General features: G+C 42.0%; 1 protein-coding gene across 2 annotated transcripts in view; it reads left to right on the forward strand.

Moving 5' to 3' along the window:
* The window catches only part of GRIN2C (glutamate ionotropic receptor NMDA type subunit 2C), a 104,950-nt gene that overhangs the window by 67,473 nt on the left and 23,850 nt on the right, over positions 1-13,627 (forward strand). For both annotated transcript variants that reach the window (XM_072990578.2, XM_072990579.2), the window contains 3 exons: positions 250-461; positions 6,388-6,556; positions 8,276-8,429. In XM_072990578.2, coding sequence (XP_072846679.2) covers positions 250-461; positions 6,388-6,556; positions 8,276-8,429 — 535 coding nt within the window. The remainder of the gene's footprint in view (positions 1-249; positions 462-6,387; positions 6,557-8,275; positions 8,430-13,627) is intronic.

Consider the following 13,627-nt stretch of genomic DNA (forward strand, 5'->3'; position numbering starts at 1 on the left):
TTTGACTTCTCGGCCCATTCAGAATGTTCATTTTCTTTCGACAGTAAAAGATCACAGAGATTCATTTCTGTGGGCATGTGGCCTCCTCCTCCATCACCTTTTCCACCAATGTCCTGTTGATTCTGTGCAGGCTAAAATGGCTGGCCCAAACCAGCCTAGGTGATTGGGATCTTGGCAATCCAGTGGAGAGCCTCTTTTATTCTGTGGTTCAAACAATTATGATATCCTTCACTTTCTGCTCTTGTGTAGGTAGGGAAATGGGAGAAGGGGATCATCCACATGAAATATCCAGTGTGGCCACGCTACGGATCCTTCCTGCAGCCCATGGCAGACAATCGCCACCTCACCGTTGCCACCCTTGAGGAAAGACCCTTTGTGATTGTGGAGAATACAGACCCAAACACGGGAGTGTGTGTTCGCAATACTGTCCCCTGCCGGAAGCAGCCCAACCACACAGAGAGGTAAATGGGGGAGAGGGAAGCAAAGAAAGAAACGGAGAAGTGAGATAGAAGCACTGCTGTGCATTCACTTCAGGCGACTACAAACATGAACTTGTATGGGGTTCCAGCCAAAGCTGATAGGCGACGTTTAGTTCTATGGTGAAGCAAAATATTCTGACATGATTCAGTCAAAGCCCTTGATCCAAAACAACTGGTAAAATTAGCATCACCCGCCTTTCATCGATTTGCCAAGGAAAACTAAAATGCCTATCATTTTTGGGTTTTGTGCTGATCCTGGAATTTTAGGCATGAGAGATCCCAAAGAAGGGAGTAGCCGCCAGTTAGTGAGCAACAAGGGATTTTCTTCTTCCTGAAAGAAGAAAAAAACAGCAACCCAAAATGAGTGCTCCATCTTGCACATTCATTCCCCCAGGCACTCTATGACTGCCCGCATAACTTGGCTGATTCTAGAAAGAGAATTTATCCCTTGATCTGCTGCTTGCCTGTGTAGCCTGGGTGCTCTCCATGCCAGTTTTTTTGGGGTGTTTTTTTGCCACCACCCCCACCACCCCAAATAATGTCTTGGCCTCAAGGACCAAGAATGATTGACAAAGCTTGCTATGCAACAGATAGGCTATGCAGGTAGGTGTCAGGCAGAAAGGTGCTGCCGCTGACTTTCTCCTTTGATTTTTCTCCTGCAAAGCAGCTGAGCTATGCAGACAGACAATCAGCCACTGGCAATGAGGATGAATGGGCAAGACTGAGCACTCAAGTCAATGTATTTTACTTTACTACGGAGGTACCCAGCATGCAAACCCCTTAAGCTAGCTATGTGAAATTCAACAGATTTTCTCCCCTCCTTAAGGTCTAGAATGTCCTCACACTTCAGTCACACACGTTGGTACAAAAACCAAAAAAGTGGGAGTCTCTTTTGGTTGCCCAGTGCAAATCAATGGGAACCTGCTGTCCAAATTCACAAATTGATCTGGATCTGTGACGCAAATAAAATGAGACCCAAACTGAGCCAGACAGAATTGGGGTCCGACTGGAACACCAAACTGGCCTCCAAACACACTCTCAGCCATAACTTTAAGGGTCAGTGAGTCCTTCAAGTGTTATTCACAGTAGCATTTAGGCTGGATGTTTCCATTTAAAAAGCATTGTTGCCAGTCTACTGACTCAGCTGCTAGAAATGCATCCTAATCAGGCCAGGTCATAGGCTTCGGGTAAGATTATTGCATTACTCAGTTTGCTGGGTTTTGCCCAGATATTAGGCATGCAGCCTGTAGAATAAACTCTGTTCTTACTCACATGTAGAACCTATATGGGAACAGGAACCTCTTGTCTTCAGTCTTTTCTCTGCACATGTACAGGAAGCAACACTGCAGGAGGCAGGGCTAGGCGGTCAGCCCACTATGCTCACAAAACTGCATGATAGTGTGTCAGTCGTGGAGGATTCCAGTCATACTCTCAGGGATCTAAAGAGGAAAGATGCCAGAGCTGAAAAACCTGTTGCTGAAGAAACAATGCAACAATAAATGTGTTTAATTTGAATAGTATGTGAGCAGTGAGCAGGACTCGGAGAAATGTGAATATGATAATGGTAGCCTTAAGCCAATGAAAGTTTCTGGTCCAGGTGGGCAGCTTGCAGCCCCCCCAAGATGTCGTTGGAATGCATTCCCAGCTAGGGAGCAGAACCAAACATGACAGAGGAGAGTTGCCATTGTAAAGCATGCTGTACGGTTCCACACTCTGTTTTTATGTTCTTGCTTAATATTTTGGAAATTCTGGGTGATGAATGATGTAACAAAATGAATTGGGGGCGGGATACAGTGTGCCGTTCATGTGTGAGAAAAGTGCAGCTGCACAACTGAATGGGCAAACCTTCATTCCCTGATGGTAAGCTGGCTCAGTTGTCCGTCTTTCTCCCACGTCTGACAGTTGCTTTGCATTTCACTGACACTTTTGTCCGTCACTGACTTTTTCTGCCATTTCACATTCTCTTATGTTGGGGGAAGTGTCTCACAACTACAGGAATGGCCTTCTCGCTACATGCTGCATGTCTGAAGTGGAAGAGTGGAAATATTTTTTTCTTTCGGAGCCAGGCTTAAGTAAGGCAACCAGGATTGCCAAGCCCCTTCCAGGTTGCTTCATGTTGTGTAGGAGGAGAAAGCAGGAGAAGGAGGGGAAGTGGTGCTCATTTCCACAGCTCTGGTACATTTTGCTCACTTTTTGCCTCAAAGGATGGATGTCAGAGTCCAGGATGAGCAATCTATGTGAAACATGGGAAAAAAAGGAGTAAAGCACAGGGTCATTGAGTGCCTTCCAGTACAGTTGTGAAGCTACACTGCACCTTTTTCAATTGGACACCCCTCAGATCAGTGGGACTACAGTGCCCAGCACTCCTGTCAACACATGCACTGATGTCTAGGAATAGTAGGCATTATATACTTCAATGCCTCCAAAGTGCACCTGGTTGGATAGGATGCTCTCATAGTGAGTTCTCATTTTATATTACTGCACATATCTTTTCTCCATCCGTGTAAGCACTTAGAATGAAGTAAGGTACCGGTCTTCTGTCCTTGCCATTAACTATGGAGAAAAGAAGAATATTTCACTGGCTCAGTGTATAGGAAGTGTACTCAGCAACAAGCATGCCGCCTAAAGCAGATGAATGTATGTCTATGTATATTACTTTCTATCTCATGCAATTAACTGAATTTGCTTAAATGGACATGGATATATGGTGTATAGGTTGAGAATACTCAGGGGTTATTTACCATTTCCTTCTTCTGGGGGTGCCCTGGGACTATGCAGATTGCCCATGGCTACATGGTTTGGCTCTACTCACAGGGCGGCACAGTGGGGAATTGAACTTCTAACCTTTGGCTCTGCAGCCAGATACCTAAACTGCTGAGCTATCCAGCCAGCACCATTCAATAAAAAACTCTGTTTTTCTCAAAGGAGTTTGCTTGAAGAATTTTGCTTCATGACCATGGACAGCAGTTCCCTGTAGCAAATCAGTGATCTCTAGTAACTGAATATTGGGGATCCCCTTTTCAGCAGAAGATGTTCTGTCCTTTCTCCTGATGGGTTTTCTGTGCCTTTCACAGGTGGAAAACAGGGAGAGATGTTGATAAATGTAGCTTCTCCAATGGCTGCCTGCCTCTACATGCTGGGAAAATGTTCACATAGGTGCTTTCTGCCCACCTGGCAACTGTCAAAAGGGACTCAGCCCCACCAAAAGAAAGTATTGGTGACTCTAGCTGAGTAGAGCTTGCTGTTTCCTCTAAAGCACCGAGGAAGGAGTTCGAGACAGGGCACTGTTTCATTGTTGACAGCTGGACAATTCTGGACAAGGCTGGGCTTGTTCCAGTGATGAGGGCTCACACAGGATGCCTCTGGCTCGCAGGTACCCTTGTTGCTCCTGACCCAGTCAGGAGCCCTTGGAGCAGAACCCTTGCTTCCTGTGCTCTAGTTCTGTCCCTCTAAATGCTGTGATTCCCCAACAGACTGCCTGGTGAGCTGGCCCATCAATTACACTTCCAGGAGGGCAGCCTATGTGCAGTGACCCAGCCTGCAGACTGGAGGCAGTGGCTGTTCCTTAGAGGCAGCTATCTGGAAAGGTGGTCATGGCAATCACCTGGTCGCCACCCTTGTTGGGACCCAACCAGAAAAATATGTGCACAGCTATTAATCACCTGCCTCCTGCTAACCTCTCCACAGCTCTCTGGTCAAGGTTGTGTTATCATTCAGTCTCCTGGGTGAAAGTGTAGTAACTTTTCTTCCCCTGAATAAATATAGGTGGAAAACTGGAGAAGGCAGTCAGCCATTACAGAACCAGAGATTCTGAAAGCACCTTTCCATGGACAAAAGGAGAGAGAGAGAGATCAGACTATCCTGAAATAGAACAACCCCATTGTGATGCAGGTACATCCTGCCCTTGAAAAAATAGCTTTTCATGTCGTAGCTCCCAAAATCTCTTGGCCAGCCATTCTGACCAGGGGAATCTAGGAGTTGCAGTCCAAAAAGGAACTGTTACAGCCTTTGTCCTATATTATTTTGAAAGGCTTTGTGGGTTGCGGTCTTTTTTCTACAACCTAGTAGTCTCTGGGCTGGATGAATAGCTCAGTGAGTTAGGTATCTGGCCGCAGAGCCAGAAGCTGGGAGTTTGATCCTCCATTGTGTCTCCTGTGAGTAGAGCCAGCCTGTGCGGCCTTGGGCAAGCTGCACAGTGCCAAGATGCCCCTAGAAGGAGGGAATGGCAAACTCCCTTTGAGTACTCTCTACCTAGAAAACTCTGAAAAGGGTCGCCATAAGTCAGAACTGAATTGACAGCACATGATGATGATGACTTGCAGGACTCTCCCTGCTGTGAGTTCATTATAAAAGTAGCTTGGGTGAATATATGTAACCATTTTCAGTGGGGCTGGATAATATCTATCCCTTGAGATATTCTTGGGCTGCAACTCCATGAAGCTGGGCAAGCATAGCTAAGGTGAAGGATGATGAGAGTTTTAGTCCAACAACATCTGGAAGGTGGCATGTTGCTCATCCCTTATTTACAAAGTAGTGATTTGTCATTATATTGATGGAAACACTTTTACGTATTAGGAAATGTCTCACTCTGGAATTTTTTTGGACATCTCCTCTTCCTCCCTCTTTAATATCAACATTTTAGGTGCTGTGCTCTCTGTCACTCTGTAGTGGAAAAAGCAAACAATTTCTGCTGTTGCCCCCTACGAACTGCTCCCTGAGATGGCTGCTTCATTCTGCCTAATGTTAGAGAGTGACCCTCACTTTTAGACACATCCATAAACGTCCATAAACAGACAGGAGGCAAGAATGAGACTCTGGGAAATTAGCGTAGCATGAATGGGTGAAATGCCAACATTTTGATATACCTGGAACATGTTTGTGAAATGGCTGAAAAGAAGTGAGATGTTGGACATCATTTGTAATGGAAAACAAAGTGATATTTTAAGAAAGCCTCATCTTAAGGTGGAGTCTAAGCGGTTTCATACAGGACTGTACAAAGTGGCTTCCCATACTAGCAGGAGGTGTTCATCTTCCTTCTATTTCTTGTTAGTATGGTTTTTCCTGCTACTGACTGGAAGATGACTCGTTCCTCTTCCCCCTTGGGAGTGCAAAGTTATTAGCAGCTCTCCTGGTATTAAGAACAAAGTATTTCCCACCTGGGAGTTTAACAATTGTTGCAAATCACTGAGTAGGGCAAGAAAAAGTCACCCTGCTTATTACAGTGTTTACCCCTTTCTGCTCAGTTCTTTTTGAGCTTGGAGACATCTCCTCCATCCATATGCTTCAGTTCTCTGTTCCTCATCTCTCTCTTTGTCTTTCCCTCCCACCTTCTTGGTTTCTCACAAACCCTGCATCATAACCTCACAAATGCTTAGAGGGCAATAGCAGTAAAAGTACATGCTGACAGCTGGAATGTGCGTGAGCCTTTATGTGTGTGTAGCTGTCTTCTGTAATTGCCGTCACCTACAAAGAGAGGCTCACAAGGTAACAAAGGTGGGAACATCGGCCTTTACCACCACTGATTAAGTTATACAGCTTATTTGCAAGAATACATAACATCATATCCACTGATTGGGACATGATCCATTATTCAGGACCATGCTAATCTACTGCTGATTCTCTGTTCCTGTGTTTTTACAAAGGCAGCAGAATGGCGAAGTGTGGTTGCTGCATCAGGCTGCCGTGTCCAAATGACTTGAGATATAGCCTGTCTGAAGCAGAGTTATGGAGTCAGTAGCTGAAGTGTTGCTTTTGGTAGACATGCAACGACCTTTGGTTCAGAAGATACTGAACTACTTTCTTAATCCCAGGATGGTGACCACGATGGTCTGACCATAGTGCTGCTTGCAAAAGACTGATATACATGACCTATGTGTGTGTGTGTGTGTGTTTCATGTTCTTCTTTCAGTGTTGATGGACCTATGGACCCCTACACCAAGCTCTGCTGCAAGGGCTTTTGCATTGATATCCTAAAAAAGCTAGCCAAGACCGTCAAGTTCTCTTATGATCTCTACCTGGTGACAAATGGGAAGCATGGAAAAATAGTGGATGGTTTCTGGAATGGCATGATTGGTGAGGTAAGGAGATAAATAACTGAAGTCAATTAATATTAGGAAAAGTACATAAGAGCGCCCAGATGGTGAGAAACAGATAAGTCTTGCAATGGGGAAAAGATTCCCAATCTGAGGTTCTTTTGATGCTTCAAAGAAAGTGAGAGCCTCTGAATTTAGAGCTGCAGCCTCTCATCCTTAACAAGATTTAAGGATTTAGAGTTGGAGCCTCTCATCCTGAACGAGGACTGAACAGTTTTGCATGAAAATTCAGTGCCATCCTGTTCCCATGTACACGATGGCAAGCCCACTTGCCTCGCCTCTCAGTAGACATATAGAGATATCCATAACGCAAAGAGGGACAGTTTTATCTGAGCTGTTAGAAATGGGATAGAAATATGGAGACATTATACCCCATTGCACTTCAGGGTGCTCTGCCTGCTGTGCAATAGCCTCAGAAGAAGTCATAAATCCATCTGAATGGGTTGTCTGTGTTATGTTTCGAGCCAGCGTGAGTCAGCAGAGCAGCACTAAGCGGCCGGAGTGTGTTGGCAAATTCAGCTAAGCTTCCCTAAGAGAAGAAGGTGGAGCCCGGCAGGAAACAAGGGAGGGGGTATTAGATGTACAGCCTTGAGTTTTAACTGGAATGCAATTTCACCAACAAATAGGGATTATTTTTGCTCAAGGATTTCAGCTATTAAATGTTTCCACAAGGGAGGAAGTGCTAAGATTTTTTCTAAGGAGTCAGAAAGTATCTCTTGTTTGGAGCATCCTCAGGAACACTGAAAGGGATGGTCGGATTCTCAAGCAAATGTCTCTTTGTTTAGAGAAATGAAAACATTTTAATGTATCGGGGATGTGAAGAAAGGTCACCAGTGTCTTGTTTGTGGATGAGAGGGTTTGGAGAGATGTGGCTTGCCTCCAGCATAAGAGATGATATACCAAGTCATGTTTTCCTGGAATTTGAGCAAAATATCTTTAGGGTCTTTTCCTTTTTTGAAGTTAAGCATATATCCGACAAGCATAAAAGGGCAGACAGTTTGCTCACAAAGACCCACATAATGGTTACATTTAAAAATATATACATATAAGAATAAGATAGCAGTTAACATTGTTTTAGGTTTTGGACAGTTGCACAAAGTTCAATCTTACAAATGCATACACCCTCAGTAAAAACCTTGCACTCTTATTTTGAAGAGAACCTTGTTTATTCTTTCTTTTTTAATGTGGAAAAACAAATTAGTGCACTGTCTACATCCCTAGATGTAATCCAACCCACCCTCTGGGTTTCAGTTATGGGTGTTCTTGGACTGATGTTTCTGGGCTAGACATAGTACAAACAAACAACATTTTGATTTGTTTTTGTAATTTTGACAATGCTGCTGATTCCGTGTGGAAGACCGGTGATGCTGGCAATGGGTTCAGTACTCTAATCAGTTCATGTATTATTTTCGCATCATGGATTACAAAGGTCATTCGACAGTGCATTTTGCATTGCTTGCCCTAGGTGTCAAAATTGCTAGTTAACAGCCCTGTTTACAGTGCCAGTGTATGTTTACCCAGAAGTAGATCCCATTGTGAGGGTTAATCATAGACAGGTGAGATGGGGTGGCCTTGAAAACAAACAAATGCAGCTCTAGACAGTGAAAGAATTACCTGGCCCAAGAGATTCTCCTCAGTTGTTTGGGAGCTATTTCTCTTGTGTGATTTATTCATGTTGTTTCATGCCTTCTTTCAACCCTCAAGGTGTATTACAAGCGAGCAGACATGGCCATTGGGTCTCTTACCATCAATGAGGAGCGCTCACAGATCGTAGATTTCTCTGTGCCCTTCGTGGAGACAGGCATCAGCGTTATGGTAGCCAGAAGCAATGGGACGGTCTCACCCTCTGCTTTTTTAGGTAAGATGCAAAGTCAACAGGATGGAACAAGCAGAGTCTGTAACAAAAAAGGGAACGTGAAAGGCTTTTGTCGCTCTTCCAGTCTGTGGTCACTGTCTTCCTTCATGATACTTTGTTCCATTCCAGCCACTTCTGTCCTCAACCCACTTTGGCCATACCAGTGGGATGGCCATACCATCCTTGATGGTCAGTTTAGGGAGTTTTCTTTCTCTCTTAGCATTCTTTTCCTAGAATTCATGGGCAAAATCCAGTTCTTAGGGCCAGCTAGAATCAGTTGCTAAGTGGTAAGCTGAGACTTACATAAATCCCCTTGATTCAAAGCTTTTACACTAGTTGGAACTATCAGTGGGGTTCAAGGCTTTGTATACTTCTCCACACCTCAGGGTTTGCCCAGCGGATATTGATACCTGCTTTTTCTGGAAGAAATGGTGTTCTTTTTGGTTATATATATAGCAGTCCTCCTGGCTGAACATCAGAAAGAGAGGGAATGATTTTCCAATGTAATTTTCAGATTGCAACTATTAATGATAATGGAGTTTTAACTACCTAGATAATGGGAATACTAGCATACAATTATGGATGTGTATAATGTTTTTCTGTTTCAAATTGCAACATGAAAATGATGATTGTGAGGGGATGGAAATATTTTTGCAAAACATTATGTTTGAATGTTTAATGTTAGTGTCTTGGTTTTTGGCATTACTTCCCTACTGTTGGTTCTAAGGCTTTTTTTCTCTTTTTGTTGGCTTCTTCCTTGTATTAATGATGCCAGACAATCAGGGTTCGCCCGCAGTAATCACATCACACCCAATGCTATGTGATTGCAATTTGGCTATGAGCTGATGTCACTGTGAGTGAAATAATCAGCAAGCACAAATGAACAAGATGACATTACTATGCTAAAAGCCTACCGAACATGACTAGGTATATACCCTGTTTCCCTGAAAATAAGACCTAACCTGAAAATAAGACCTAGCATGATTTTTCAGGATGCTCATAATATAAGCCCTACCCCCAAAATAAGCCCTAGTTAAGTGAAACCCTGCCCCTCCACCATTGTGCAGCAACCAGAAGATAATGACATGACTGTATTTGAATAAATGTAGATTGTTGTACATGAAAAAAATAAAACATCCCCTGAAAATAAGCCCTACTGTGTTTTTGGAGCAAAAATTAATATAAGACCCTGTCTTATTTTGGGGGAAACACAGTATGTCAGTAAGGGTAAGTAAAATTAGTAGAAAATGAGAAGAAGAAAAGGCAGTGTAAGTGAAAGGAAGATGTAATCTCAACAATAATAAGAAAAGAATATGTTTTTCAGCACTGCCAGGGACAATAATAAAAACAGTTGTAGGTTTGACTCAGTTGAAACCAGAAATTGGAAATTGTTGTTTTTTGGCTATGGGATTCTGTGAGTTGTGCTCCACAAACCCAAAGTTTCCCATCTCTAGTCTGAACACTGCCAAATATGTTCTTGAAATGCACAGGGAACAAAGATGTGCATAAAGATGATGGGCGATTCATAATTAGGGATTGCAAATTAACAGGTAGGGTTGAGGGTGACAAGTAAGAAAGAACTGAGTGAGAGAACAGAGACCGTAGCTGAACTACAGTCAGGTGAATTGGGGAGAACTTGTCAAGATGTGATAGCTTGAGATGTTATGAGAGAGAAAAAAAAGAACTAGGTGGGCAGCGGGTGAAAGAACATTGAACCTGAAATAATGCATTTCAACTTGCTTTGGAAATTGGCAGGAAAAGTCATATGATTGGAAAATCTAAATGAAAAGGGTATCAAAGCAGGCTGGCAGCAAAGTGATATAATCAGAGATATACCGTGGTTGCAAACGATTCCCCTTTCCATGGCAAGAAGAGATAGCAGGGCTTTGAAGAATTCTGAGCTGTCAAGATATATGATATTCATTACATTCCTGTTATCTACCACATTAGCTCATTCCATCAGTGAAGGAGGCTTGCTTAGGTTGGTATGATTTGTTCTTACCAAATTCATGCCATCCACTAGCAATCGTTACAGCTCTTCTATATATTAATAAATGTGTTGTTTCATTATCTACTATAATTAACATTTCAGAGACACAAATAGCTTGTCATTTTTCAAGGATCCTCTCACATCCTCCTCTACTAAAAACAAACAAAAACTTTGCCCTTGTTCAGTGGATTCTCATTTGCCTTTCAGCTAGCTCATAGATGAAGTTTTCTCCAGAGAGTGCAGAATTTCGTTACTTGGGATTCTAAAGAGGCAGGTGAATGGGTGTACTCTGTAGCTAAGACTGTGTTAATCTTGGGAATACTTTCATTGCTTAAAGGTAAACTAGAACAACCTTTGGATTCTGTAATTCTGGATTTGTGTAGATGAAGATCTATGTCTACAAGATACTCTAGGTTATAGATTATTGTGCAGTTAATGATATTCTGGGGGTATAGTAAGATACCTGTGGTATAAAGGCTGAAATGGAATATATTCTTATTGTTTGGGCACTATACTCTTTTTTTATGGAGATAATACTGGCACTGACCCCAGCAAACTTCCCTTTGTATTTGGATTCTGTCTTTGCATGTTCCACGCACCTCTCTGCTATTCTGGAAAAATGAGAGGTCCAGGGCGTATTTTTCATACTATCAGTGGACTAGCTGGAAAAATTCTGTATGTGCTTTAGATTTTTGTTGTGAAACTGCACACATTCCTTCTGATTTTAATCTGCAAAAGGTATTCTACAAGCCAAGCATCAGGGCAATTTCATCAGTGGTTTTATAGAGTACTTCATGCTCCTCAGAGGAAAATTTCGGAGAAAAATGTATTGCTCAGATTATTCATCTTGACTGATCACTGCTCCATCATACCTGTGTGACTGAACTTCTTGTCAGCTGTCAAATGCATCAATTACATTGTGACATCTCAGGAGCAGTTTGGAAAAGACAAGTGGCATTCAGAACTTAAATATTAAACTTAAATATCAGGTCAGCAATGTTTGAGTTAATTTGCCAGAAGGGCACCAATCTTTCAGCCTCTTAGTGCTGAATATCCAATATCCAATACTGGTTCATTTTGCAATGTATCCAAGTCATTCTCATTGTCTTTCCTTTCTGTTTATACTAAACGAGTATTAATTTCATTCCTTGCTGCATCTCAGCACACACATACACACCTCCAGACAGGTCTAAAGATCTAATATAATATCATCACTATATAATAAATGTAACATCTGGTCGTGGTGGTGTTCTGACTCTTTTATTGAGTAATTCAGCTCCCAACTGTTTGCAACAGTCAAGGATCTGATTATATTGTTATGGATTCTGGCCAGCTATTCCTTTGTCAGGGAGATTGCCAGTTAATAGCCCAGGATGGTTAGCAGAAGTCTCTTTATGGAGCTAATTGTTAGACAGCTTTATTGATGCAGAGGTCTCTCTGGGAAGTCTTTCCCTGCAACCAAGATTCCCTGTAGCCAGCATGCAGGAGAGCAGTTATAGTAATAATGTGTGTCCTGCCTGGAAGGGAGAAAAGCAGTTTGAGGGTGATTTCAGATTGGACATTACTGCCCAATTGCTCTTCTGCAGATGGAAGAGCAGCTGACTCCCCCCCTCCGCACCCCCAGCAGCAATTTTGCACAATTTAAACATTGCACCATGTTTCATCCATACTTTTGTACATGACATAATGTGTAATAATCAGTTCAGTGTTGTTTTGAAATTTATTTTTAAAATTATACTGAAACACTGTTAAATGTAAATACCATTTTATAAATAGTTCTGTAACTTTATAAAATTGTTTTAAAGTGTCCCAGAGAAAAAATGATGGATAATGGAGAGAAAAGGTAATAAAAAGCTGCCATCTGGAAAGACCACAGAAGGCAGCTTCTTTTTAATTCATATTTTATATTGAAATAAAACATTATTTCCTCTGTTAAGAGCTATTGTTGTACAGGGATTTCGTTTTTTTAAAAAAATACAGTATGTGGAGAGATGGTAGTAACTCTAATTGAGAGCTCAGTTTAAAAAATAAAAAATGGTGATAAGATGATGCCTCTGGGGAAAGTAGGTGTGTTTCAAAGCAGCTCACCCACTCCTCCACACATCACTGTGCCACATCGAAAGCAAAGTCACTTTGAGGCCATCTGCACTTTTGGAGGATACGCTATGGTTCTGTTCTTTTCCAAATCTGGATTTTTCTGAGGTCTGAAAAAAGATAATAGAACCATTGAGAAAACTCAGAAGAACACATTGGACAATGAATGTTGGGAACACAACTGGTCTGGATCTTCTTTTTCTTTCCATTCCTTCCCCTGCCAGTGGCTGGACTTCTCTGTTTCTCTCTTGACTCTGAAAGGGGCCGCTCAAAGCCACGAGGTTGTGTTGCATCCAAACCAGCCTCCCAAGGTTCTTCAGCCAATACGTTTTTCTCCTTCCTACATATCTTTTCCCATTTATTTTACTTTAAATGATCAAGTATAGCAGTCTGTAATCCTCTTTTCTCATTGCAAGGCTGAAGTAGTCTACCCTGCTGCATTTTATGTATTTTCTTATTCCTTGGTGTTTTTATTCGTTCTCTTGGTCAATAGAGGAAATTCTTAGCATCTTGCAATAAATCCACACTTTCAACGCTTCTATCTCTTTTGTAGCACCCTGTGTATTGCATGCCAGTAGAACCAAGAATATATAGCACTGTACAATACGCATTTTCAACGCTAGTTTGAAGTTTTTGTTGCCTATTGTAACAAAGGAAAATGTTCCTGTACACTCTATTCTGATTTATACTGCGCAGTATCCGTATCTGAATCAGAAAGTGCTTCTCTAAAGATGTTCTTGGGATATCCAAGTATACATCCAAATTATACTCTTCTTTGTCTCTTTGTATCATCTGTCATTTAAACTTCTAACTGTGCTGCAGCTTTTCTTTTGCCAGTACCCTGTCGATTACATATCTCTTGTATCATGATATTTGTTTACTGACAACTCTTTAACAGTTTGCTGTCTTAGACTTAAAAGCTTTCTTGTAATCAATAAAGCAAGCATAGAAACACACATTCACAACATGGCATCTCTCTCCATGTACCTGAATGCAGAGTAGTGTTTTGATGGTTTCAAATCCTCTCTGATGACCTACTCTTTCTCTGCACTTTTTGCAAATTCTGCCATGCAATAGTTTTGGACAAAACCATCACCAAATGGCTCATTATATGCTT

Source organism: Pogona vitticeps, chromosome 2 (genome assembly GCF_051106095.1).
Source record: "Pogona vitticeps strain Pit_001003342236 chromosome 2, PviZW2.1, whole genome shotgun sequence".
Taxonomy (NCBI): Eukaryota; Metazoa; Chordata; class Lepidosauria; order Squamata; family Agamidae; genus Pogona; species Pogona vitticeps.